Raw genomic sequence first — 27,825 nt, 5'->3', positions numbered from 1 at the left:
ATTAAAACGCAGTATATATTTTAGAGGATATAAAATGGTTTTGGTAAAAAGTATTCTTAATATAATGGTTTTAAAATGTTTGCATGTTCAACACTACATAATATTATGTATAATATAATGTAAATTTTTGCTTTTAATAAAATGTTATATCCTAGTAAAAATATAAGTTAAATCATATTTTTTTTTTCTGGAAAAATAATAATTTAAGGAATAAAAACATTTCAATGTATAATGATTTTAGTAGAATTATATTTATAGTAACTTTGAGTAGAAATTAATTCAAAGTGTAATATTATAAAATTACCATATGCATAATTTGTTTTTAAAGCTGTGAAATAAATCACAATGTAATTATAATATTAATTATAATATTATGTCATATTATAATTAATAGATAGTTTAAATGACAGTTTTGCAATATTTGCAATTGGAAGAATCTATTTAAAATTGTATATCATTATGAAATAATCAGACCATTTCTGGATATCAAAAGAATTTCATATTTAAAAAAAATTTATTAATTGTATAAATTAAGATTATGTAAATCCAATGCAAATACTAATGTATGCTAATAACCACGTTGTAGTTGATACCAAAATAAATAAAAACAAAAAATTATGTATCAAAATAATTTTTTAGACCCATAATCTCAGTATACCTGCTTTAATTACTAAAAAATATTCCAAAATCATAATTTAATATAATATTATTTTCATTTATAGCATAGCTAAAATATAATATTTCGCTTTAGGTACATTTTATGGTTTTGTTATACTCTTTGTAGGTACTGGATTTTAAATTAAAACCCATTACATAATATTGATGTATTTTTTAGCTTTATCGCATAAGTTATTAGTTTATCAAATATAATAATTATTTCTAATCGAATGATACACGAATATATCAGAATATTGAAATATTGTCCCGTTATTCCAGCTATTACTGGACTTATAGTTGTTAGATCGTATTCTGACCTTACAACCATTTTCGAGGAAATTGAAAATGGGAATCGCTATCGCTTGGAATTTGTATATATTAATAATTGTATGATTCCCTTATAAAATATTCAAACCCTTGTGATATTAATCTAATTATTTAATTATTCACTAACTCAGGCATTCCAATATAATTTGTGATGATTTTTGTAATTATAATGTTTATAAGTTGATTGATTTTTTTTTATTGATTTTATACTAATTTATTACTTAATGCATAATATTTTACACTTGACCAAAACTACTATATTATTTGGATATGCTAATCTCCGATAACTGTAGATTAATTTTAGTTTTTACTATAAAATGTAATTTATTTCTAAATATATCGTTAGATGTTATATTTATATATTAAAAATTATAAATACATATTACATTTTACACATGATAATAAACTAACAACTATTAAAAAAAAAAAAACTTTTAGTAAAATATATTTTTCATTGTAAACGTAAAGTATCAATAGAATATTCACAAATTTTGACGATCGAAATTTAAAACATTAGGATTGAACAAATCAAAAATAAAAAGACCACTCTAAAATTAATTTTAACTTATATTTTGAAATGTTTATGCGGTCATGTGGGTTAGGTTAAAATTACACACTGTTTGATGATTTCCATGTGTGTAACACGTGTAATATTATCAATCCATTGTAGTATATGTACTATCTAATCTACGGGGTACTTGTGCGAACCTAAAGCGAAAAGAAAATGCTACAAACAAGCGGCAATATTATCGAAAGATAAGACATTTACGGACTACATTTTTAACGTTTGGGTCGAAACTGGTAGCGTGCTAGAGGAGTGAGTGCGTGTGTTAAAAATGGCTGTGGTCTCTAATGCATTTTGAATTTCTCCACGCGTAGGTACCCAAATCTGTTATCCGCTTACACTGTACGTCTCCGTCTCATTCTGCATCATGTATATCTATACAGTATCGTTTAACTGTGCGATGCTCGAAATAGATTTTGCGAGGTATCGGGAAGATTTTTCCCGGCATATATATTTTTCATCAACCGATATGGTAGAATAGGATAGCAATCGAAAAAAAGAAAAATATAGACATTGCAGTTACTGTACAATGTGTGGCATAGGTATGCAAAACCAACGTTTGTATTAAAACTGAAGTTGCAATTTTGAAGTCTGTAGAACTCGAGAATACTCACAAATAATTTATAGAAAGTTAAATTACGTTTTTCAAGGAACAAATATTATAATATGAATTATACAATTTAATATTATTAAAACGCAAATATGATAATATACCCAGTATTAAGATTATGTTATATATTTATTTATTTTTTTGTGTGTATTATATCATGAAATTATATTTATCCATTGAAATATTTTTATTAAATGTGTTTCATTGTTGTTAAGTATATTAGTTTTTCGTTTGTGGAGAAAAAAGTTATCCATTTAATATAATCAAATATTTTTCAATAATTTAAGATAGCTAGTAGTTTAATCTTATTACTATTCAATAGTGTACTGATTAAAAACAGATTTAATTTATGATTACAGTAGTTAAAAGAAATAAATTGAGTTAAAAAATATAGTTGGAAAAATATCTTTGAAAAAATAAATAGTAACAAATAACATTATTTTTCATTTGATTTATTTTTCATTTATCAAATTAATATTCAAATCAATAGTTGAATGAAAGTGATAGATGTAGTACTTAATATAAATAAGTAATAACGACGTCAAAAATATGGTGAACATTTTATTGATAGTTTAATTTCTTTTCATTCACCGTTAAAGAAAAAAATATTTTCTTATAATGGAATAATTCGTAAGATTTATATATATATATATATAAATATAATATAGGTACTTTTTTTTTATTCTATTTTAATATTATTAATTAAATAAGTAAGCCAAAGTTTATCTAAAGAAGCATGATATAGTTATTTAAAAATAATCATCAACATATTAAGCTTCAACGAACTATACAAATTATATTATTTTTTATTACTGTGAAATGAATCGTTTTAAACCAAACATTATAATATTATAAGCTGTGATTATTTGCTTATTTTTAGGTCATAAATATAATTATATTAATTAAATAAAACTTAATTTTAAAATACATACAATAATATATATGTATATACATAATAGTAAAAATAATAATAATAATACATAATACTCAATAGTTATTTTACTGCATAATATATCCTTATAACAGATTGTATTCATTTTACTAGTTACAATATTATTTGAACACATATATTGAAACATTTTAGTTTTAAAATATTTTATGGTCGCATTTTTTGAATATTAAAAGCAAAAGTTCTAAGATGTCATCAGGTCTAACTAGAGTCAAAAGTTTTCAAAAAGTTTTTTATTAAAGAATACTGTGCAACAGTTTGACAGAAATTTTTATACTAACTAAAATAAATGAAAGTTTTGTAAATTTTATTTTATAAAATCATTGGTTATAAATAAAATCTATTAAAATAAATTAATATTTGAACTATTTTAATGTAATACAACGTCATCGACGAATTAAAATAAGCTACATTGTAAAATAATTAAACCTATACAAAGTTATTATTATAAATGTTGGTTAGATAGGTGTATTTACTATTTACATAGAGCAGTATTTAGAAATGTTCAAGTTGTTTGATAATATAAAAGTGAATTTGTGAGATTTATTTTAAAAGCTAAAAATGTACACAAAAGCATTTTTAAAAGATTTTAGACAATAATATGCGTTTAACTTAATAAGTAATAACATATAACACAATAGCATTTTAAATTAACTTAAAATAAAATAAACTATTTTTAGGTTTTGAGCTGAGCAATGAATGTATTAATTTTACAATGTGTATTTTTTTGTGTCTGTTATAAATTTTTGGGACAGTAAAAATAGTTTGATTTAAATTTTAGATAATTTCTAGTACTTAGCAAATTAGATTAAGCTGGTAATTTGAGGATACATAAGTAAACGATTCTGAGTACTTTTCTTAATAATCAAAGAAAAAAGAAATTAAATTAAAAAAACAAAAGTTTTTGCGGTAAATCGATTTTAATAAAAGATAACATTTGTTTCTATATTTTGTTACTTCATATTATTATTTACAAGCGAATAATCTTAAGAAAAAAAATTGAAATGTTCACTAAGTTTATCATCATTTTATATGCATAGTACAGTTAAAAAATATTTTTACTGATTTATGGACAACTGAAATGTTCGACATTTTCAATTTTTTTTTTCTATAAATATAAATGAAAAATGTGTTCGCTTTGTCAAAAACCTTGAAAATATAATGCAGAGTTTTCTATAAGTTGATAATATTAATATATATAACAAAAAAAGTTTAGAATAAATCCACAATATTTCTTATATGTATTTCATATTGGAACTAAAAAATCTAAGAAATAATTTTTTTTTATTTATTTATTTATTCATTGAAACGACCTTATCAGTTTTTGTCAATGTAATTGGGAGGGTTAGTGTGTCTAGCACACTACGACACCTTTTTCTAAGAAGATAATTTTTTACGCACGTGGACGTCACCCCTAGTAGAATGGGTTCGGTGGTGGTAGGGCAAGCAATTTTGGAACAATGGAGGAGAAATACGAATTAATATTTTTTACACTGTACTGAGATTCGAACTGATGACTATGTGCGTCATGATCAGCTGTGTGACTATTGCACTTAACTGCCCCACATAGTAATATATGTATAAACTAAATTAATTTCATAAGAATTTTAATTTTAAAATGGACAAAACTACTTATTAAAACGATGAATCACTATGACGTTCCTTATTTTTTTATAATTTTTAAAACATTTTTCATGGGGACTTTAAACTCGTATGGAAAATATGAATTTTACTTTATGTAATGAAATTTTCGAAAAAAGTAGATTAATTTTAAGATATTATCTACTTATATTATGAAATTATATTCACACCCTTTTACGGTTCTATGTTATTGACTTAAAAGTAAATAATAATTATTTAATATGGTATACTTACATAAAATATTTAAATATTAATAATATAATAATAAATGTATGTTCTCGGAGAAAAATAATTCAACCAATCGTAATACTAATAGTAAAATAAATGACTTTCATAGCCGTTTAAAAAAACATATAATTTATTATGAAATATACTTAGGTAGCAATGTTTAAGCTAACAAATCGTGTCCACGCAGAGTCGTTTTTCGTAAACCTACAATGATATATCATTGAATTAAAATTTAACACATCCATTACAGCTAGTGACCCACTCGATAACTAATGCACAGCAAAACGATACCTACTTGCCCACCGTTTTTTAACATAATATGTTTCAGTTGAACCGTACAGCGTTTTTATTTATACAATTGTCAATTTGGTTGAAAGTGCATTGACTGCCATTACGTGTATTAGTAGTATAAGTATGAAGTATAGGTAACTGTTATTAGAAATGGATCATTGAAAATAATGAAAAGGGATTTTAAGGTTTTCGACCATTTATTTTTACTATAGTCACATAACGCGTTATCCCATGGCACTAAGAGAGAAACTCTACACGAGGGAAGAAATGCGTTAATAACGAGAGGGCAACCGGAAACGTAAAGGGGTAACGGTGAAAATGGATTGCTGGGAAATCAATTCGCATTATTATGAACGTTACAATAGAAAGGCACAATGCCGCATGTTTCTTTGAAATACTACATTTGAAATCTGTTGAACCGAATAACCAGATTTAGAAGAGACTTTATTGATCATATTGTGATAATGAAATTTTAGTTAAATATTGATTCAATGAAAATAAAAGTCCAAAACAAGAATAATGTGATAGTAAAATATTTAAGAATAGACTACTTTGGGTATAAAAATTAATTTTTAATTTTTTACAGTACGAAATGTAGCAAATTTTTTTTTCAAGAACAATAACAGTATTGAAATATGTTTATAGTAATATTGGCTGCGGTATCGGTTAAGTTTCGACTAAACGTTCAGCATAAATGAATGACATTTTTTTGTTATACTTTATTTCTTATATTATAAAATATTACTTTATTCTTGTAAAATGTTGTTATATTACATTATTGTGGATTGGATGATTTATTTTGGAACCAACAACTATAAAAATCATTTATTCTAAACGGCAGGATACATATTTTAATACTGTTATACAATTTCCGGTTTAATACATTTTAATTTTAAACTTTCGTCCGACCATTCGTAGGCAACGTGCAAGTGATGTTTACAGTGCATAAAGTACAAACTATTATATATCTTCAAAATACGTGAATGAATATAGATCAAAGATTCAGCTACAAAGTATACATCATTGATGTCTTAAGGTTGACAAACAAATTTCCGTTTTATACTCATACGTCTTCGAGATCTCTAGGGAAAACGCAAAGAAACCGAAAACGACAATTGAAGGGGGCACAAAATTAATTATAGTCCTTTGGGAATATAGAAAAACACGATCTCTCAAGTAGTCTAAATCAAACGGTATTACATCATGATTTTAATTTTAATGAATTGTGATCAGTATATAAATGCATTGTGTGAAAAACAAAGTATTCAATCAAATATCTACTTTAAAAGTGTAATATTTTGTTTATTATTGTATTGTATACATTTTTAAAATAAAAATAATATTATACTATCAATTTAATTCTTCTTAACAACTTTTATAAACTTTATTTACTGATTGTAAGTTGTGCCAAGTCATTTTATTTTAAGTTGTATTATTATGTTTATGATGATCTACATTATAGTTGGCCAATAACAAGTGAAGGTATACATTTTGTCGAATAAGAACATTTAAGAAGTCCATAAAGCGTTTTCAACCCTCATAAATTCAGTGACAATTTTGGACCATTGTACGTAGATCTATTTAGAAGGCTTTATAAGACATCGTTGTAAATCGTTATAAATTGCTTTCATATAAAATATCAACCGTTCACCTCACGTATAACCTTTAGAATGTTTGTAACTGATGATATCTTAAGGAACAACAAAACACATAGAAATACATAGAATAGAAACATAGATTAGTTTTGAACCATTATTTAAAAATACATTGGTAGGTAACTTTAAAGTATTTATTAAACATAGTCGTTTGTAAAAAACTTTGAATGACAAATATTAAATTGATATACGATTTTAAAAGGAATTTTTAAACAAATAACAATCAAATAGTATTTTTAAGTAAGATATCATATTAATAATTTTGTAATTATATAAAATTTAAAATTTATATCAGAAATGAAATTAGTTTAAATTTGTAATAAATATTTGAAAAAAAAACTATACAAATTCGATATTTATATATATTTGTAATAAATTATTGTTAAACTATATATATATATATATATAGCCTGTGGGTTGTATAGTTTAACTGCTAGTTGAAACAGCTTGATGTTCCGTGAATAGAATTAAAACAAAATAAATATTTGCAACTTTCGCCATTGTTTGACAAATTGAAATACATGTGAGATTTTGTTTCCTCGTGAGTTTAATTCTGCCATAACTTTACTATCAGAATAAAAATTTGGGATAACCCGTAATAGAACTTTTATTTTTCTTTCAGCAAAATAGAGAGAACAAATTCAAAGAAATAGTATAAAAGTAATTTGTGATTCGATTATTTTGCGTTAGATTACATAATTTGAAAACTCCATTATTCGTAGCTTGAAAGTGGGAAGATTTGGTCATAAATTTAGCAGACAGTTTAATAGATGTTAAGTTCCGGCATGATGTCGAGAGAAATGGTTTTTTATTTATCTGGTTAAATAATTATCAGCTAAATGTGTGGTTGGGATGGTTGATACTTTAAATCTGATGTTATATGCAATGAAATGTATACATTTACCCGATACAGATTCAATGTAGGACAAGTCGGGACTCAAGTTCTGATGAATTGATCCATGTTGCCTTTCTTAAGTTTTCTTGTTACTCTAACCATACCTGTTAGCAAACCTAATCAATAGCGCTAAAAATTGCTGGTTGAGTTGGAATGTTAATAGACGTCCGAAGGAATCTGTGAACTACAATACATTACACTACCGCGCTGATGGTACTATGCGACTCACTGACTATTGAAATTTGTCATTTTATTTTCGTATTTAGGTAATTTGGCTATGGTCGGTGATCGTTGTGTGGACGATTATCGATTTTAATTGTGGATAATTGCTTTTGTTACAGACAGTTCATATTTGAGACGTGTAGTTGTGTGATTGTATTTTGTTATCCGATTGGTGGTGAGTTTCCCCTAAGGGTTAGCTGGTCAGTTTCGATGGCCGTCAATGTTCTGGAAAATCGAGATAACTTTGTGTTTTGGTAGTTCTCAAAAGATTCGTTCTTGTTGGGACATACTGTTATATTTACACCGTTTAAAGTGTTAGTAAAACATAACGACGAACACGGCGAATAGAGTTTAATAACAAAAATATTTTAAATTAAAAAGTAAAGTATAATGTTAAACAATTATTAATTTATTTAAGAAGTTCTATTTCTTATTAAATTAATTTATTTCAATAGTCTCGTGCAATTTTACCCGAAAAATAAATTGAAAAAAAAATGTATTATGTATTATTGTAACATTTTCACGTTTTTATTTAACACACGGAGTTTGATGGTTGGTTTCTTTTTGTCATAATATATTCATGTAACTTTGTTTTATTTTTTATGTTTATTGCCTCTTTATTATTGTTTCCATGCCTATATTCAGCTCTTATCGGGAATTCATTTCAAAATGTTCATACTGGTGGTAGTTTTATTTCGTATTGAATATGAAATAATATGTCGATAAGGACTCTGATTTATATTTGATGCATGAATGTACTGGGGAAACGGAAATATCAATGTTATATGACAATACTCAATAGACTCGTCTTATAGTTAGGATGACGACGATGACTTTTGTTCAATTTAAATTGACAATAATCTTGTTGTTTAAATCTAAGTAGAAACGTGAATTGGTCATTTGGACATATGAATTTGTGTTTGTCTTAGAAACATAATATAAGTTAATAAATTACAAACATTTTTAACATAATTATTTTACTATAATTATTTATTGGTATTTTAAAATAATTGCCTAGTTTGGTTAAATTGTATTTTAATCCTTAAATAATATTAAGATATTTAAATATATTTTTACATTATTATTAAAAAGTCAGTGTATTAAAAATAAATAATATATTTGTTTTAATATTGTTCAACATATCATAATATAAAACCATCTGGCAGTTGCCACAACTTTGAATTAATATACTATGTTTATTAACATAGGCTTTACTATTTTTGATAAGATGTTATCGTACTTTAAATTAATTATATAAACATACGTATAGTTGAATACTGTTATTGTAAAATATTAAACCCCCAAAATAATAAGTTGTATTTGAATTATACTATTATTATGGTATAATCATTAATAACACGCCAATATATATATTTTAAAAATCAATTCTAGAATCTGAACAGAGTAATGAATGTATTGATTTTATATTAATGTGGGTGCATGTTTTTTCTGTATATGTATTACACAATAAGTAATAAACAAAATCATTAAATTTTAAATATTTAGTGTGGCTTTCCATAAAAAATTGCATATAGTTTGTTCTCTACATTTTAAATTTCCAGTATTTTTTAAGTTCATCGGCGAAACAAAAAAAAGGAAATTTTTTTTATTTAAATCCAGTTTTTAATAAAATCCATTTTGTTTTTATAGTGTAACTCGAAAATGAATAGCTGCAAATACTTGATATTTTTACTAATTGCTTCTACGATTGTAACCTATAATATATAATTATATGATAATATTTTCAAATTTTTTTCAGTTTTATTTCTATAAATGCGGATAAAATTTTTCACATTTTTAAAAAGCTTTTAAGTTATATGATTATTATATATTTATAATGTATAAATGAAACATACTCAAAACTCGGTTTGCCTTGAGAATTTTCGCATTAATAAAAATGTTTCATGCTCAATATATTAATAGTAGTTACCGGAACTGCGTATCGACTACATTTTAGTAAACTCCGGCAGATATCTAAAAGGTGCGGGTGCGGGTAACGTCTGCACGTGTTTCGAGGGTCTCGACGATGCGCGATGGTGAAAGTTTTATAAAAACAATTCAAAGAACCAAAACCACAAAGAAGTTGAAAACTCAGATTAGTGACTTAAAAAAATTAGTGAAAAATTTACGAAACTCAATGGTCAGTAATTTAATTAAACACAGTATAATATTGTTTTAATAATGCACGATAAATTCAGTGATTTAATAAAAAGTTTGGTGATACGCGTTTAGGTTTTTCGATTGAATAAGGTACCTATTATTCATATTATTAATAAAAATTAACTATTTGTGTGTACAGAAATACGTATAAAATACGAAACATTGTCACATACGTACCATAATACTATAATATATTATACTAAGTATACGTATTCTGCACATCAATTTTCCGAGTTCTATCAAGAATATGTGTCCCTCGTTTTTTGTGTTTTCTTCTCCGCGGACACCACATGATCGTCTTAGCTGAATGATTTGCGATGCCATCCGTGTGGAAAAATTGACTCAAGACTAGAGACCATGACTTCCGTGTGACTTATTTTTCCTACTTTTCTACGGAACCACATATTTTGAAAAATATTGGGCATCTTTAATGTTGATCTCTCCAAAGTACAAACTAAATCCGATTTCTATTCAAAACCATTCACCTCGAAGTTAAAATTCTAAGCATTTTTTCTACTACTTACCGTGTATACACTATATATACACAAAAAACACATAATGTAAAATCAATATTATATTCGTTGATCCGCAAAGAACCTAAAAATATTTTGTATAACAACACGTAATTAAATTTGGTGTTAAAAGGAGATGCAAATATGAAAGTGTTCAATTGGACACTGAATTATTAGTAAGTTTTTAAAAAAATATAAAATTCATAAAGGTGGCATTTTTATTTCAATACTTGAAAGTTACAACTTGTTAACACTATAATTATTTAAAAGTTAGTAATGAATTTTTTTTTTTATAACTTTTGGTGATTAACGATGCTTGAGAAACGATGGTATGTGCTAATTTTATAAATAACAAGGTGTAATAAAAAAATAAAATGTTACTTATATCATATTAAAAATTTAGAATCATAAAAATATTTTTCAACATTAGAATTAGAGTAACAGTGGACATCTTTATCATAATCGTCACTATATTATTTATATGATTAACAATGTACTGATAATAAAAAAATATATATTTTTTTAAATAATTTCTCATAATGATTCTTCATTGTTGTTAAATTGTAACTTAAATTAACTACCTCTTTTTACAGTAGCCTATCAAATTATATATTGTATCTAATCCAAAAGTTTTTTGAAATTTAGTTGGGGCTAACAAAAAATACAATATTTACCTTATATTTAGTATTGAATCATCTAGTTTTAAATAAAAACATATACAAATATGTTTTTGAAATGATTTACGTAAAATAGTATAAAAAACATTAAATATCTAATCATGATATTGTATAATGTCTTACATATAATTATGTATTGCAATATTTGAACATTAATTGAAAGAAGTGTCATACATTTAATAAAATAATTGAAATAGTTTAACAAATAATAATTTGTTAATAACGATTAACAAACTTTAATTTATGTTATATAAATTCATTCTTTAATATATTATTAGATATTACATTTACAGCCCATGTAATATAATGTTTAATAACATGAACATTTCCTTTAAACATATACAAGGTATTTTGATACGATTTTAATTCATAGATTATAATAATCCCTGTAAAGAATTTTGACAATTAGATTAAAACCAACTTTATAGAAATCATTATTTATATTTTCATCATAAACTCAACACCAATAATCTACCATAACTAACAATATCTAAAAAAAATAATAAAAATAATTCACAATAGTAATACCTGCCATTACTTATTGTCATAAAATTATTATTCGATATAAATAATAAAATATATAATTATTTTTGTATTCTTATTAAAATTTCTAACATGAATCTAGCATCAAAGTTGAAGATTGAACCATGTTCCAATAGATATAGACGGTCACATCGCCTTATCTGACAACAGAAACAAAAACTACAGACGTGGTACACAGTTAAATTTATAATTAAAATAATTTTACATGTTATCATATTATATTATTTTGTAATTGGTTAAAAATAACAATATTAATAATCGTTTGTAACAAAAACAAAAACTACAGACGTGGTACATAGTTAAATTTATAATTAAAATAATTTTACATGTTATCATATTACATTATTTTGTAATTGGTTAAAAATAACAATATTAATAATCGTTTGTATTACATCAAGTTTCTCTAAATTAAATTTTTAATAGGATCACTTTGTTATTTTCCGTAAGAAAAGTATAAAGAAAATATATTAACAATGATCTATTGACGTATTATGATAAATTTTAGTGTAAAAAGCACATTATAATTTAATAATTTAAGATAAAATAAGATCAAACGAATTATGACAATGGCTGATAAACTAAATATAATAAGACATAGCTAATTAATAATATTTTAAAATAATTTAATTTTTTCTTTAAATTTTGAGTCTTATGCACGATTTTTAGCACTTGAATATCTATTGAGATAATCAATTTTAACACAATAACTTGACTTTATAGTTCATTATGAATTCATATTGTGTTACTGAAAATGATTAAATAAACTTTGAAATTCATTTAATATTAAATTATAAAACAATTAAAATTGCATTCTTAAATGCATTATTCACCAGTATATAGGTCCAATTTCAAATCCAAGGTTATGAATTTTAATGGTGCAAATAGCGGCTCTAAGATATATTATCTCCTTTGTCGTTATTTCAAAAAGAATAATGATAAAGTTATTTTAATTAAAAAAAAAATTCACTGTCGCGTCGTTAGATAAAACCATGTACAAAGCTTAAGTGCACATATCCCTCGTGTTTCCCTCCCCGTTGATGTTCTAATAAATTATTTTTAATTAGCCCGATAAGGTTGGTTAAAAAACAACCAAAAGGTTCTCTTTTTTCCACCAGAAAAAAAAAAAATATTGACCCTAAATCCTTTGCGATGAAACGGGCTTTTAAAAACAAAAACCAAAACCATATCTACCACAAACCGAGAGGTGCGGATAAAATTCGCTTTGATGGACGTAACTGAGTTCCATTGTGGTTTGTAGAGGTATCACCTTTGTCCAAACGAGAATGAGGGGTGAAGGAGTCCAAACACAAACTAAAATGCCTAAACAATCGGTGGAAAATACTAGTCACGACCTTCTCTATTGTTCTACTGTTCCACAGATTCCATCGATGGTGGTTTTTGGGCGGGTTATAATAATATAATAATATCCACCAAGTTTTCTCCGTCCACATCGTATTTGTAACCTAAGTATTAATTCATTGCATACCACTGCGGCACTGTCTACTAGTACCTCCGGACCGCCCATCCCGTCATCATCCATACTCCCTTTACGATTACGTGTCAACCCTTTAAATTAATTACATTTTAAACGTTGTATGATGGAATGAAAGTTTGCCAAATAACCTCGGGTGATGATTAAGTCACAGACACACCACTCGCGAACCTGTTAATGAACACCCTCCAGGATTTACGTTTCCAAATTTAAAAGTTATTAATGAATAATTTATAAAATACGAATTTCAAAAAAAAAAAAAAATGAATTACGATTTCAGGATCCAAATGCTTTTAATCAACTATATGCATCACGCTGTGGGGTCCGAAGTTGGATAGGTCGTTTGTCTTCTGCCGGACTGCATAACAGTGGGTGTAGGTTCCATACTTCTACCCGGTGATTTAGCTACACCCTTGGAATGTAAATCCCTATAAAAATAGGTACATGTAAATATTATACAAAAATAAATAATGTAAAGTGTTTACCCCTTTAAATTCTAGTCCATTAATTCAGATGTTGTCTTGTGTAGTTTGAAAAATAATGGCTTTGCGAACATCTACTTTAACCTAATATGTAATCAGTTCGTTCATGTTCATAATATTAAAAACGCCATTGGTTTCCTAATATTCAAATATAATTATGATTACGTTCGAAATATATAAATGATATTATCATTGATTAAAATGTATATTCGTGTCTAATTAAAAAAAAAAAAAAACATAAAATAGGTACCTACTTGATTATTATTTTTTCGAAACAAGGAGCTTGATTATCTAAAATTCTAAAAGCTTTTTACAGTGCACATAATATAAAGATAACTGCGTAAATATAAAAATATTTATAAGTTAAAAATAAAAAAAATCATTTAAATATTATTGTCACACCAAATTTAAAGTTTTGGTTAGTTAGTATGTGTTAGTAAGACTGAGGCAATACAATTTTCGGGTGGTACGACGTCCTTGTGATCTACAAAAAAATATTTATAGCATTTTATAATTACTTAGGATATCAAAGCTATAGTTTAGAACTTTTAAATATTATTTTAAACATAGTGTAGGAGATATAAACTATAATATTTTTAAACAATTACTTAAATACACACGGATACTTTATAATACAACAGTTATTTAAATACACCCATAAACCATATGTAATCTAATAATAACAAATTTTTAGTTTCATTTTCTTGAACTGGACATCTAGACGGAATAAGAGAATTATGGCACACGGTAGCTGTAGATGATTACTCAGATAACTACTTAAAGTCTAACATCATATAAAATCCGATTATTGTTTACTACACAAATGAGTATTACATTAATATTTTAAAGGTACAAAATTAAAACAAAAACTATTATTAGGTATTATATATCGTGACTATTATAAGTCTAATAATTGTATACATATATTATGTTTAACTATATAAACTGGTTCTTGAATTTAATTGGTGATTAGTTTAATGCAAAATATTCATTTTTTCAAAAATAGTAGTTTTTTAATATTATTTTCAATTGTTAAAAATTATATTTTTACTATTTGTTATCGTTATAATTGTTGAAGTTTGTACTGTTTTTTAAAGACAACACATTACTAATTTAATATTAAAAAGTAGAATATTATTCAGAAAATGTCAACATAAAAATTCAAATTTTGGAAGAGTATTTAACTATAGTTATAAATATAAAGTTTAAATGAGAAGAGTAGTGCATCCAAAGGTTGTGAGATATTCCCTTCTTTCTTCTCATCAATACTTTAAATACTTTTATAATAGACTCGCATTAACTAATGGTTAAAAATTCAATTTTTATAAATCGAAGAAACCCAAAGAATATTTTGGCTTATAATAAAGAATTAAAAATATATGTTGTTACCATTAAAAAAGTAAAAACTTTAAAAATATATTATTTGTTTCAAAACATTTTTAATGATATAAGATAATAAAAATAAAAAATAAAAATGTTATCAGTTTTCGAAATACCTGATGAGTATTCTTCGATAAAAGAATTACCGGGTTTATAAATTCAATTATGTCATTGTTTTCACTTATAATTTATTATTATTCTATGTCTAAAAACAATAAAAACAAGAATGTTCATTAAATATCCTGTGTATTCAGTTTTATAATGTTTTTTTACCAATAAAAAAAATCATTGCATCTGAAGAATTTTTAAAAAAATCGAATATTGTTATAAAATTGGATGTTTCGTATAATATAATAAGCCATTTTGTTAATAAAAAGTCAAAATTAATTTAAAAATTATTTTTGGCACCGTCTTGTTAAATATATAGACATAGTGTTAAAAATAAATGTTGACAGTTATAATATGCCATTCTCAAATGTTTTAGTGGTAGTATGATGAAACTAAACTATAAATAATCTATAAATATGTACGTTAATCTAAAATAAACATGTGCTAAATAATATTTACAGTTAAGTTAGATTTCACAGTTATATGGTTAAGCTTTTAAAGTTTACGATAGGAAAATGGAAAAAAAATATGTTCAATAATATAATATAATATTTTATAAAAATTAGATAAATCGGAAATATTGCATGTACGTAAAACTTATGTTTACTCTTTTGTGTATTTTACGTAATTTCTAGCTTGAACATCAGTAGTAATATTTGCAAGGAAAATAATAATATTTAGCTGTATCATAATATAACTTAAAATTATTGTAAAAATAATGATAATTACTACAAAAACTAAATTATTAGATCAAAAGTCTAATTTAAAGGTATATAGTTTAATATATTTTAATTTTCGTGTTGTTAATAAGCTACTGTACTAGAAATGCAGTTAATACATGTTTATAACTATATTGTTAAATATACTCACAACTCACATATACGTGTTTGTGCACATACTATTAAATATTTATATCGATTCGTTTACACCTAAATTTAGCTTTGTTTTTTTAAAAAATAAAAATAAAACTGTCATAGTTATATTATTTTTGATCGTGGTTTTAAAACGTAATATGATTATAGTGATCGTATTATTTTAATAAATTAATAATTTATTACTAAAAAAAAAAAAAATTATTTGTTAGCCACATAGCCACACAGACGGGTTAAAAAAAACTTGTAAAATATACACACACGTCGGTACACATTGAACATACTATTATAGAAATGAATACGCTTTACAAGATATTTTTATATGTATTATTATTTACGAGGTTAGAGGTAATAATACTACGCCGTCTTGAATTTGTGGCAAATGATTGAGGGACCTTTTCATTCCTTATCTTTAGGGTTTGTAAGACGACGTTGCCCGTCGTGTATTCATCTACAGTTTCGACATTACGTCCGCGATTATATTATTATTATTGTATCTCGCGCGCCCGAAATTTTACTTACAACCATCAGATAAAATACTTATCATAAATGTCTCTTTTATTCGACTACCGTTATCTACTGGTAACAAATGTTGATATTATGGGCTATAATCAAAAATGCTATTTTAAAAGTCTACCAAGAGAAAATGCATCAACGGTGAAAAGCAAACAACGAGTAGACGTACTTGTTGTTCTTAATTCGCGCTCGATGTTGTGAATATCTTTTTGTATTACTTCATAAATTATAAGAATAAAATTGTACGAACCAAAAGAATATTACATGACATGTCAGTAAAAGAATCTACAAGTATTAAAAATTATGATTTATTTGTATTTCACATTATAATATAATGTTTTGGAAAACAGCAGATAGGTATTAAAAATGCGCTATTTGTATAATGTATCTCTTTTTAGTCTTAGTTTATATTAATCTTATTGTCTAGCGTAATTTACACAATGGTTGGAATACGAAGAAGTTGAAGTAAACAACGCTGACTTATTTATTACCTAGCAATTTTTTTTTCTTGACGAATATTTATGGTCTCCTTAAACAGCTGAACCGTTTAATAGTAAATGAAATATTGAGAAATATAGTCTAAAAATTATAACATGACGGCGCACGAGGATTTATGATTTTTGAGTAATTTTTACGCCGCTTAAAGTTTATAATTTTTTTATGGTGTTTAATACTGTTTACTTCCGACCGGCAACTACTTTATTAGTACACGAGCTACCTAAACTATTGTATATATTCATGCATTTTGATCATTCTATAATTGAAAATGGACTACATTTTTCCCGGTTGTACTAAACTTATACCAGACAGTTAAAAGTTGGATCTGTTTTATGAATCGCACTATCCGTTCACTATTTCACTCGTCTCTGTCCTTGGATTATTTTTTTGAAAGTTCCTTAATTTAATTTTATCTCTATTAGTTTTCATAACACAAAATGTATGTATTAGAGTTGATCAAATGTCACTGATACATGACCGATGTGTTCTCCTGTTAAATAGACACATCATGTGTTTGGCCACGGAAAAGAAACACACTCGATTTACGTTATTTTCCTCGTATGTACGTTATTTTCTGATTATATATGCTAGTATATTAGTTTGCTTATTCAAACACACCGTGTTTCTTGCAGTCCTTAAATCACCAATATGTTTAGCTCTTCTCGTAAAAATCGTGTAACTGACGTTTTCAACAAAGTTAAATTTACTTACACGTCCAAGCTACGCTTATATATTATAAACTATAAATCTGAAGGTTATTCCGACTATATACCTATACTATGTCTTTTAAACACGAAAGTATTTTTTTTTTTACGTTTCTCTTTTAATGTTATTGTGTTGCTCGATGTATGGCGATAAATGCGCGGGATATTTTCATCATCTACTCTACTCAGCAAGTCGTTTCTGAATTAAATAAAGGTCTAAATAGCCTTCCGTTATAGGTATATCAACATTATTAGTAAACACTATACCTATATAGTTTAATGTAAAAATTAAAATAGAAAATAATCCGGAAATGTTAAAAACAACGCAAAAATTATAGAAACCCTGCTGACCGTTATGATGGTTTGCCATGAGAATCGTGTTCTTATTCATTAGCCGATTATTATCGTACGACTGTTGTAGAAAATACGATACAACTGTGTTGCGAGGACACGGCAAAGTAAACACTGTGTTATGTTGCGTTTTAGTGTTGTTTCGGGTAAATTACAGTTTATTGACTACAGTCATCAATTTTCACTTGGTAAATTATTGAACCACATTACCACAGCAAAAATATATTTGGAGAGTAAAAAAAAAAAAATTACTAACTTTCACAATTTTATATAAATGTATCGATTCGATTTATGCATAGCTATTGAAAAGCTTTTTGGGTATTAAAATAATAAATAAGGTTTATTATATTATTGTATACAATATCGATAATCTAACGACGAGTACGGTGAACTTCATAGAGGTCCATAGAGGTCACTCGAGACATGGCTATAGTATAGTTGTTGAAATAAAGTAGGATTAACTAAGCTCATCAGCTAATTGAAGTGTAAAGATGTGTGTGTGTGTTAATAATAATTGTTATTAGAAATAACGCTTTATTTGCTTTTGTAGTACATAATTAACTTTGAAAAATGCATTCTAACAATGTGTATATTTTATTCATCGTTATATAAATGCGTATATGTTAATTTATGTTGGGAAATGGTTGGGTGACATTTTATTTTAAAAAAGTCAACGAGTGAATCGTGAAGCTGCAGACGTTTTTAGTAAGAATCGATGTGCGTACTGCACGGTATACGACCAGTACCGATTCCGGAGAACGCCTCTCAACCGCGGATTACTAAACCTTACTTTACGAAACCTACGCTTACTGCCGTGAATTACGATGTCTGGAGAGCCCATAAGTTAATCAACCTCCATAAACACGTATTATAGGTTGTGAGAAACTGTTCGTGGTCACTTTAGTTTAAAAATCTCGGAGATAGGAACCGGACGACACTTATCGCACGCGAAACGGTCTTGTGTGTGACCTAAGACAGACTTTTAACACGTATTACATATCAAGATATCATACTACGTAAAGATGATCAACAATCATTTTAAATGCTTAATACATAAAATATTAGTAAATTATAATACAAAATATATTATGTCATTAGATTCTGAAGGGAGTGATGAATGTATTGATTTTACAATGATGTGTATTTTTTTATTTTTATTATTTTTTTTTGTGTGCCATCACGTTTTGAAGTAGTAATAGTGCATTGATTTTTGACTTCAGCCCCTCTTTGAAAAGGAAATTGAATCTAGTTGGTACTTTAGGGTGGGGGTCAAAAGTAAAAAATTTCCGGTAGTTTTCAAAAACGTCAGGAAAAACTCTGAAAAAGTAACACAAAACGAGAATTTTTACGCATAGCTACTTTTCGACAAAATCAATTTTTTGATTTTGGTGTAACTCAAAAACGAATCATTGTAAATACTTGCAATTTTTATCAAATGTTTATGTTAGCGTTATCTATTTACGATTACATTTTCAAAATATTTAGAATTTTTTTATAGATCATTAAAATTTTTGATTTTTATAAATTTTTTTTTTTTGAAATACCGATAAAAAAAATTTGGCTTTCTAAAAAATCTTTAAAATTTAATACAAAGTTTAATATAAGTTGTTCTTTTTGTAGTAAAAAAAATCAAAAACCGTTATTCACAATTTTTGATTATAAACATTAAAAATTCAAATGCTTACAAAATATATCAAATCACGAAAATTTGCAAGGAATTTTGAAGTTGAAAATTCATAAAATGTTTGTGATTTATATCTAAGGTTCTCCATAAATTTTTTTTCATTATAATTGTAAAAAAATAACTCCAGCGTCAATATAGAAAAAAATTTATGAGCGTATGAAATTTATTTTTTTACGAAATCGAGTAAAATAACGATATATTACAATTATATTACAATGATATTTGTCGTTGCATTCAAATTTAACACATCCATTATAATGACCTACTTATCTCCGTCTCTACTATACAGCAGAGTGATATCCACTTACCCACCTTTTTTTATTTATTAAATTGTCGTTTATTTTTCGAAAACATAAATTGTTAACAAGCAATACAGTTTTATGTCCACGTGACATTGAATCACGAACTTTTCTGGAATGTCAATACTAATATTATACAGAAACATCCACCCACTCCCATTTCATCCTTCTCAGAACTCTTCAGTACAGTGCCAACTACCATGAAGATGTTGCGTGCATACAGTTTTCAAAGTAATGCTTAATGAATTCCGTCAAGATTTCAACTTCAAACGCTGATAAAAATAAACAAAATGACAATCTATTTTCAGAAAATAATTTTCATGATATTTTGAATCGCTATAAGAATGCTTTACAAATGCATGCTATAGACTAAAGGAAAAAATGTTGTCAAAGTAATTCAAATCAAAAGTTCGGTGGTAGAGAAAAGTTTAAATCTGTATAATGTGACCAATCGGCATTAAAGCTAGTGATGTATTTCATTACACCACTACTGTGAGTTTATTTTTTCGGTAAATTATAGTTAAATAAATCAAATTTATATGATAAAAAGTAAATATAACTGTACAAGTAAAACAAAATTGGTATACAAATCAATAACGATTAAATACAATTTTAGATAAATCAGCATGAAGTAAAATGGTACTTTAATTAAAAACATACTAAGTTTTAATAAATTGTATTATATACAGTGTCATAACCTAACAATTAATTAAATTCATTGAATTTGATCGTTAAACTGTTTTTATAATAATACTGATAAGGTTATTTTTCTTATAGACGTAGTATTTACTTGATAAAAATAGTAGGTATTTAAAAATTATTTCATTTGAACCAGCAGGTATTAGTATTTATAAAATTAACAGTTAATATTTAAATAAAAAAAACTAAAACTGTGCTAAAACTCAATGGTTACTAAGACAAAAACAGTTTTAAGATTCTTTTAGTTTTTAATATTTATAATATTATAGCCGATGAAAAAATAACTATATAAGGAATATTAAAAATGCTGTTGGTATCATTTGTATCTATTTTGTAAGCTCATGATTTGTTACAAATATACATTGAGATAAAAATATCCCTTCAAAAGTATTTGTAAAGTATTCTCTCATAATCTAATCAAACTGTGTAATAACTATTATTGTAAATTTAAAACACATTTATTTTTATATTTTTATACGGGGGTGACTGCTCCCTTCATAACCCCCCTCAATCACTATCGCTGTCACCACAACGGAGAGACACATTTGTTAGCCCTTACAAAATCCATTCGGTTTTAAATTATAAATTGTATAATATAATAGAATTTGATAATTTATACTAATATCGAATATTAAAAATCCTATATATTATCTATTAAAGTATTCTTTAACCAGTATTTCGCGTCTCAAATCACGATATGTCTATTTGTGAGTACATAGCTTCTTTCGTGGTAAATAAAAATGACATGCTTCAAGTCACTTCCGTTAAAATCAATAAGTCCCTTATTTAAAAAATAATATGATATGTACGATATTAATGTTTATTATTATATAGTGACGCGTACGCCTCATAAACGTCTTATAAACGTCACGGCGCGTATACAATATCGTCGTGTGCCGTGTGGTACATATATAATGCAAATATTGTTTTATCCAATATCGTGGTGTTGTTGTACGGAACGCGACGCAACTCCGCCGAAACCTACGACCTGCAGAAATATTTCGAGGCCCGCGAGTGCGTGTAAAATCATCCAAGCGGCGTGGCGTGCGCCCATATCGGGTCTACATACTATCGCCGGCGATGATCTCGTATATTTGCATTAATAATTCACACTTAGATAAAGATAATATTATATTTTATTACATATTTTAATATATTCGTACAGGTGAACACTTTTATAAGGAAACGCCGTTTCGAGTGCGAATTTTCCTCTCACATTAATAACAGCAATAGTATATACAATAATAAAAGCGCGTGCAGTAGTAATAATAACGATGCAACGCGCATCGGAACTACTCGAACGCCGCCGCGGTTTAATTAATTTTCTCGTTCTTATTCGATCCGGTCTCGTTATTCTGCAAGTAATAACCACGTTAATCAACGCTCTAACAAGACGGTCCCGTCGAAATGTATAACGCGATTCCGACATAAACCGATATAAAAAGCGTCTTTTGGAATACGCGTTGCCGTATTCAATGTGACTTTTCCGCGTGAACAACCCGAAGTTTTGGCGAAACTTAAACAATGCTTTCTTTAATATTTCATTATTATACACCGTATAATGGTATTATAAATAAATACGTTTTGTGTGCGCATATAGCGTATTCAGAATATTATTATAGCAGTTGAAATTATTGTTACATTAATATCATTAAAATTTAATAAATTATTATAATTTATTTAATTACTCAGTTTTTATAATTGATTTCGCGTATTAGACATGAACAAAAAAAAAAAACGACTTTACTTGTGCTGAATTCGACAAGTACACTAAAGTGGATGTAATAAAAAGCGAAATTGCAGTGTATTATTAAGTCAAATTTGAAGACATTGAATCAAATTTTCAATAATAAAAAAAAAAAAAAACATTCCAAGAGCAGTTTGTTATAATTTTTATGTCATCATACATTATTTATGCATTTATTTTTTCTCATGTATTCGTAATAAATACTCGTCAAATTTCATAAAATAAACATTTTAATAGGTAGGCTTTAAAGATATTATACACAATTGTATATATTCAAATGCCTTTTTTCTTTATGAAAAATGTTAGTTCACATGACTTCAACAATTCTTAATAGTTCATTTTAAAGTGTTGAAAATATGTATGTATTCTCATACACGTTAAACAATACGTATTTTTCTGAACTTATTAAGATACGAAGTTTGGATACCTTAGATAAAATTATTGCTTATTTGTTCTTTTTTTTTTTTATTTACATATTTATTAAAATAATAACTTATCATAGTAATAAGCTGAATTATTATAAGTGTCAAAAATTAAAGTAATAATAATACTGAAAAAATGCTCAAAAATTTATAATGTATGAGAATATATAAAAATTTACATTGCGGAGCTCAAAGTAGGCAAAGATATAATATTTTAATTTTATGTTAAAAACAGTTTGAGACACAGATGCAATTCAAGAGAGATGAATTTCACCAACACCCGAAAGTATGAATTTTAAAATTCTAACTAAACAATATTATACTCTAGGGACTTCAACCAAAAACAGGATACTTGGTAATAGTGAACAATTTTAAAACAACAGCTGTAAAATTGATTAAATCAGTACCTACATAGTTTTAAACTTGTGTTCACCATAATATCTGGCATACCTAGCTGTCTACTGCCATAATAAATTACGTGATTTATGTGATAATACAATACTCATTTATTAAAGTACGTTTTTTGAAATACTTTGAAAAGCAAAGAAAATAACAAACTTATTTCCTAAGTTAACTGAATAAAATACTAATGACGTTTTATAGTTGTCAAAATGTTCTTTAGATTCATTGTATAAAATAAGTTGTATGCTTGTATATAATATTTGTACATTCATAAATATTATTTTAATAAGCTATGAATACATACAAATGTATTTATTCCTTATCAGTTGTTAATAGTCTTACTTAATTTTTAATTGCTTCAAATAACCATAGTATGAATGACTGTCTGTTGTTTTATATTTAAAGTGTAATTATTTGATTTACAATAAGAAAATAAGTATTTCATTCATGTAAGAGATCTGTGATAAATTTTATTTTTATGTTTGGTAAATTTGAAAATTAAAAATTTAAGTATTGTTTCTAACGCATAGCCGTGAAACCAATTTTAGCTTTGCTTCTAAACTATAACGCCATGAAAATATTTCAATTTATTATTTGGTAACGTAAAATTCCATCGTGTAAAGTCAGCAAAATTCTTTCTCGAAATATTATTTACTAAACCTACGCGTGTTCATCGTAAATTGTAATATAATATATAATATATAAATATATATTTATTATATTTTGATTATGCTATGGAATATTTCTTCGTATTACTCAACTACGGCGTGTAAGCAATTTGTGTTGGTTTCGTGTCAAGTAAATGGAATTATATTTTTCCTACCACTTCCATTGGCGATGGGCAGGTTTAATATTTAAGCCTAATGAAAATCTAATGATCCACCGCAATGCTGTACATGTATATATTCATATAAACGTATAATATAAAAATATGGTATATTATATTGTATATACGTATATCATGTACACATTTATCAATTTAAGTATTTTATATTATAGTGTTGTGCTAATGGGTGACTTAGATACTTTTATTAAGTAAACCAACTAATAACGTAATATACACTTAGAAATTTGAGAAATTATGACAATGATCAATGGAAAAATAGTAAACACTAACCCCTAACCAAACCTAAATATTATTGTGTAGATATGTGCGAAATTAAATATTTCCCAAAAATTGTGTTAATACAAAATAACTACTTATTGAATTACAAAAATAATAATTTACATACGCTGTATTCAACCGCATAATTTTAATAACTTTTATCACCATCTAAGAGTCGTTTACATGTATTTCCTAAGTTAATCAAACTATTAAAGTGTTAGTACAATAAAGTGTTTTTGTGTTAGTACAATATCAAAAAATAAAATATATTGATAGATACATCTAACTGTTTAGGCGGTAAAATAAAAGTAAAAACAGTTTAAAATAAAGTGTTTGGAGTTTCCTAAGAGTTAACATTTTATGAACCATAAATGTTTTGTGTGTTAATGTTAAAAAAATATAATAATAAGGAAAATAACTATCTACACTTCATAATTTATTCTGCTATATAATTTTGAAATATGACAAAATAAGAATTTATTATTACAAAAAATAAATCTAAAGTAGAAAACCTATTCGATAGTTAAAATAAAACTTATCCTAAACTTTGAGTTTCAGCATCCTTAGGAACATTTTTCTCGTCTGAATATGTTGATATTAGTAATCCGGTATATAATATTCGTGCATGATAGCTTAAGAAAATACATCAGAAGAATCTCTCTTGAAAAAAAAAGTATAAGCAAAACGAGATTGAACCATTGGGATCACTCAAATCGCCTTGGGTGCTCTCTTTACTATAATAATCACCACCGAGATTAATCATTGATTTTTCTAAATTATCTTTTACCACTTGCCGTGTAGCAAATTTTTCTTTTCATTACTAATGAAATCAATTTTAAATTAATCAAAAACATAAAAACTGTATAACACAACCGCTGTTGTTTATTGCATTATTTCAGTATCATAAAATACGTTTCTGCAAATTAAGGTTAAAATGTTTTGATTATTATTATTTAACAAAGAAGCAAGACGTAAATAAAATTAAGGTTTCAAGGTTTTTCTTGTGGTTTCAATCAAATTTTGTCTAATTTAAGCTTCACGTGAATGTACGAAACAAGCAATAACTTTTTATAGTGAAAATAAAACATTTCTAACAGTTTTCACTGCATAAAAATAAAAACTGTTATTTTAATGATTAATAAAGAATAAAATGTTAACCATAAACGTATGAATAACATAAATCTGTTCTTTTTTAGCTGCACAAATTATATATACCTATATCGTTTATATTTTTAAAAAACGTTTTTGTATTTGATAATTAAATAACATATGTTTTTGATATCGTGATTAGACAACCGATTTAGTTTGTGCCATACAATTTCAATAAGACGATTTTGGAAATAACTATTTTCTCGAAGGTTCAATAAATCTAATTTAGTTTTTGATTATAATATTATAGTAATGACGATTGAGTGCAGAAAACAAATTATTGAAACGTAAGAGCTAAGCGTTATTCAAGATAGCTGGATACGGTTTTTCAGTCCAGAAAAGATTTATTTATTTGCACTGAACAACATCTGCCCTTATCGTCTAGAGACAACTTATTTCTCATCTCGTGGGACGAATAAACTTTTAAAAACATCAACTAACAATAATTAAGCATGTCAGAAATACGACCAACATGAAAAATCGGAACGAGTTTTTTACTGTTTGGATAATATATTAAACTTGTCAATGTGCAGACAGCTAATCCAAACAGACACTTAATCGACATTTTAATATTAATCAGACAAAGTGTAAATTATAAAACAAATAAATTTGACATTTTTTGACACTATAGCGTATGTTACGATGAGCCGCAGAATATAATTACAGTTTCAGTAAAAACTATTATAGAGAAAAACATTTCACGATAAACCAAAATATAACGATGGAAGTTATTATAATTAATACATGATTAATTTAATTTTAGTATGTTCGTTGTTTCGAAAAACGTATTGTTGCAAACCGTTCCCTTTAGTATCCTTTCAGTTCAGTAAAAAAGCGGTACCCATTTTCGTTGCTAAAAAATCATATTTTTACTAAAATGTAATGGTTTTATTCTCATTCTTTGTTTGTTGAAGTAAAATAATATAATAAATATAATGTTTAATCATTACATTGAGTTTATAATAAAAACTCATTATTAAATATATATTATATTTCCTAAAGCATTATTTAAAACATGTTTTAATTGTTTAATAATAATAAAAAAGTTTTAAAGAATATCCAAAAATATTAGGTTGTGATTGAAAAAAAATTTACATTAGATAAAAGAGAAAGTTTTTATATGTCTTCAAATACAAAATCTATAGCTATACTTATGTATAATATATAGGGTTCTAAATTTGAAATATTTCAATGAAATATTGAAAAATGTTTTTTCTTCTGTTATACATGATCGGTTATAGTTGATTAGAAATAATATATTGATTAAACACAGAAAATATTCATAGTAAATATACAAAAATATTCATTATAAATTGTTGATATTCTTTTGATTTATCACTTGTATTATTAATTGGATCCTTATTGGTTATTATTATTATTTATTATACATAATTTCTTTGTTTCACACAATAAAACAACTTTTGAAAATTTTCACTTGCAAGTTGACGTGATTATAAACTTTAAGGTACAATAATTTATATTTTATTTTTCATTTCAATGAAATTTTAAAACCCTAATAATATATATTTCACGGTCGTTTTTTTAGCATTCAAGGAGTATAACATATGTTGGCAACTATTACTTTGAAGATTTATAATCTGCACATAGACTTACTATACTTTTATTTATAATTTTCTTCATAATTTCACAATTATCATAATATATAATATGTATCTTTAAATACATTATTAACTTTAGATTGTTATGTACAAGGTATATATATATAATATATTAATATGTCATATAATATAATACTGCCTGAGTATTACATTTGTATTATTTACAAAAATACATTCTACTTCTAATATCGACGTCATTGAAAAACTTCACCACATTCGCTATTCGTTTTGTCCCTTTAGAAAAGTTTACATATATCATATGTGACGATTACTTTAAAATATTTTAACCTTAAAGAATGTTAACATCGAAAAACGCCCAATAAACTTCAAAATAACCATAAAACCATTTTGTTTCTGATTTTTG

General features: G+C 25.9%; 1 protein-coding gene and 1 long non-coding RNA gene across 2 annotated transcripts in view; both read right to left on the bottom strand.

Moving 5' to 3' along the window:
- Positions 1–12,575: 12,575 nt before the first annotated feature.
- Positions 12,576–14,089, bottom strand: LOC113549664. Its single transcript, XR_003404940.1, has 3 exons — positions 13,910–14,089; positions 13,697–13,852; positions 12,576–12,677 (listed from the first exon to the last, which is right to left on the bottom strand). It is a non-coding gene; the product is annotated as an uncharacterized LOC113549664 (long non-coding RNA).
- Positions 14,090–14,371: 282 nt separating this feature from the next.
- LOC113549185 (pseudouridine-metabolizing bifunctional protein C1861.05) overlaps positions 14,372–27,825 on the bottom strand; it is a 193,171-nt gene continuing 179,717 nt past the window's right edge. The window contains exon 15 of the mRNA XM_026950371.1: positions 14,372–14,390. Coding sequence (XP_026806172.1) covers position 14,390 — 1 coding nt within the window. The 3' untranslated portion in view covers positions 14,372–14,389. The remainder of the gene's footprint in view (positions 14,391–27,825) is intronic.

This window comes from Rhopalosiphum maidis, chromosome 4 (genome assembly GCF_003676215.2).
Source record: "Rhopalosiphum maidis isolate BTI-1 chromosome 4, ASM367621v3, whole genome shotgun sequence".
Lineage (NCBI taxonomy): Eukaryota > Metazoa > Arthropoda > Insecta > Hemiptera > Aphididae > Rhopalosiphum > Rhopalosiphum maidis.
This window is presented reverse-complemented; position numbering and strand designations above follow the sequence as displayed.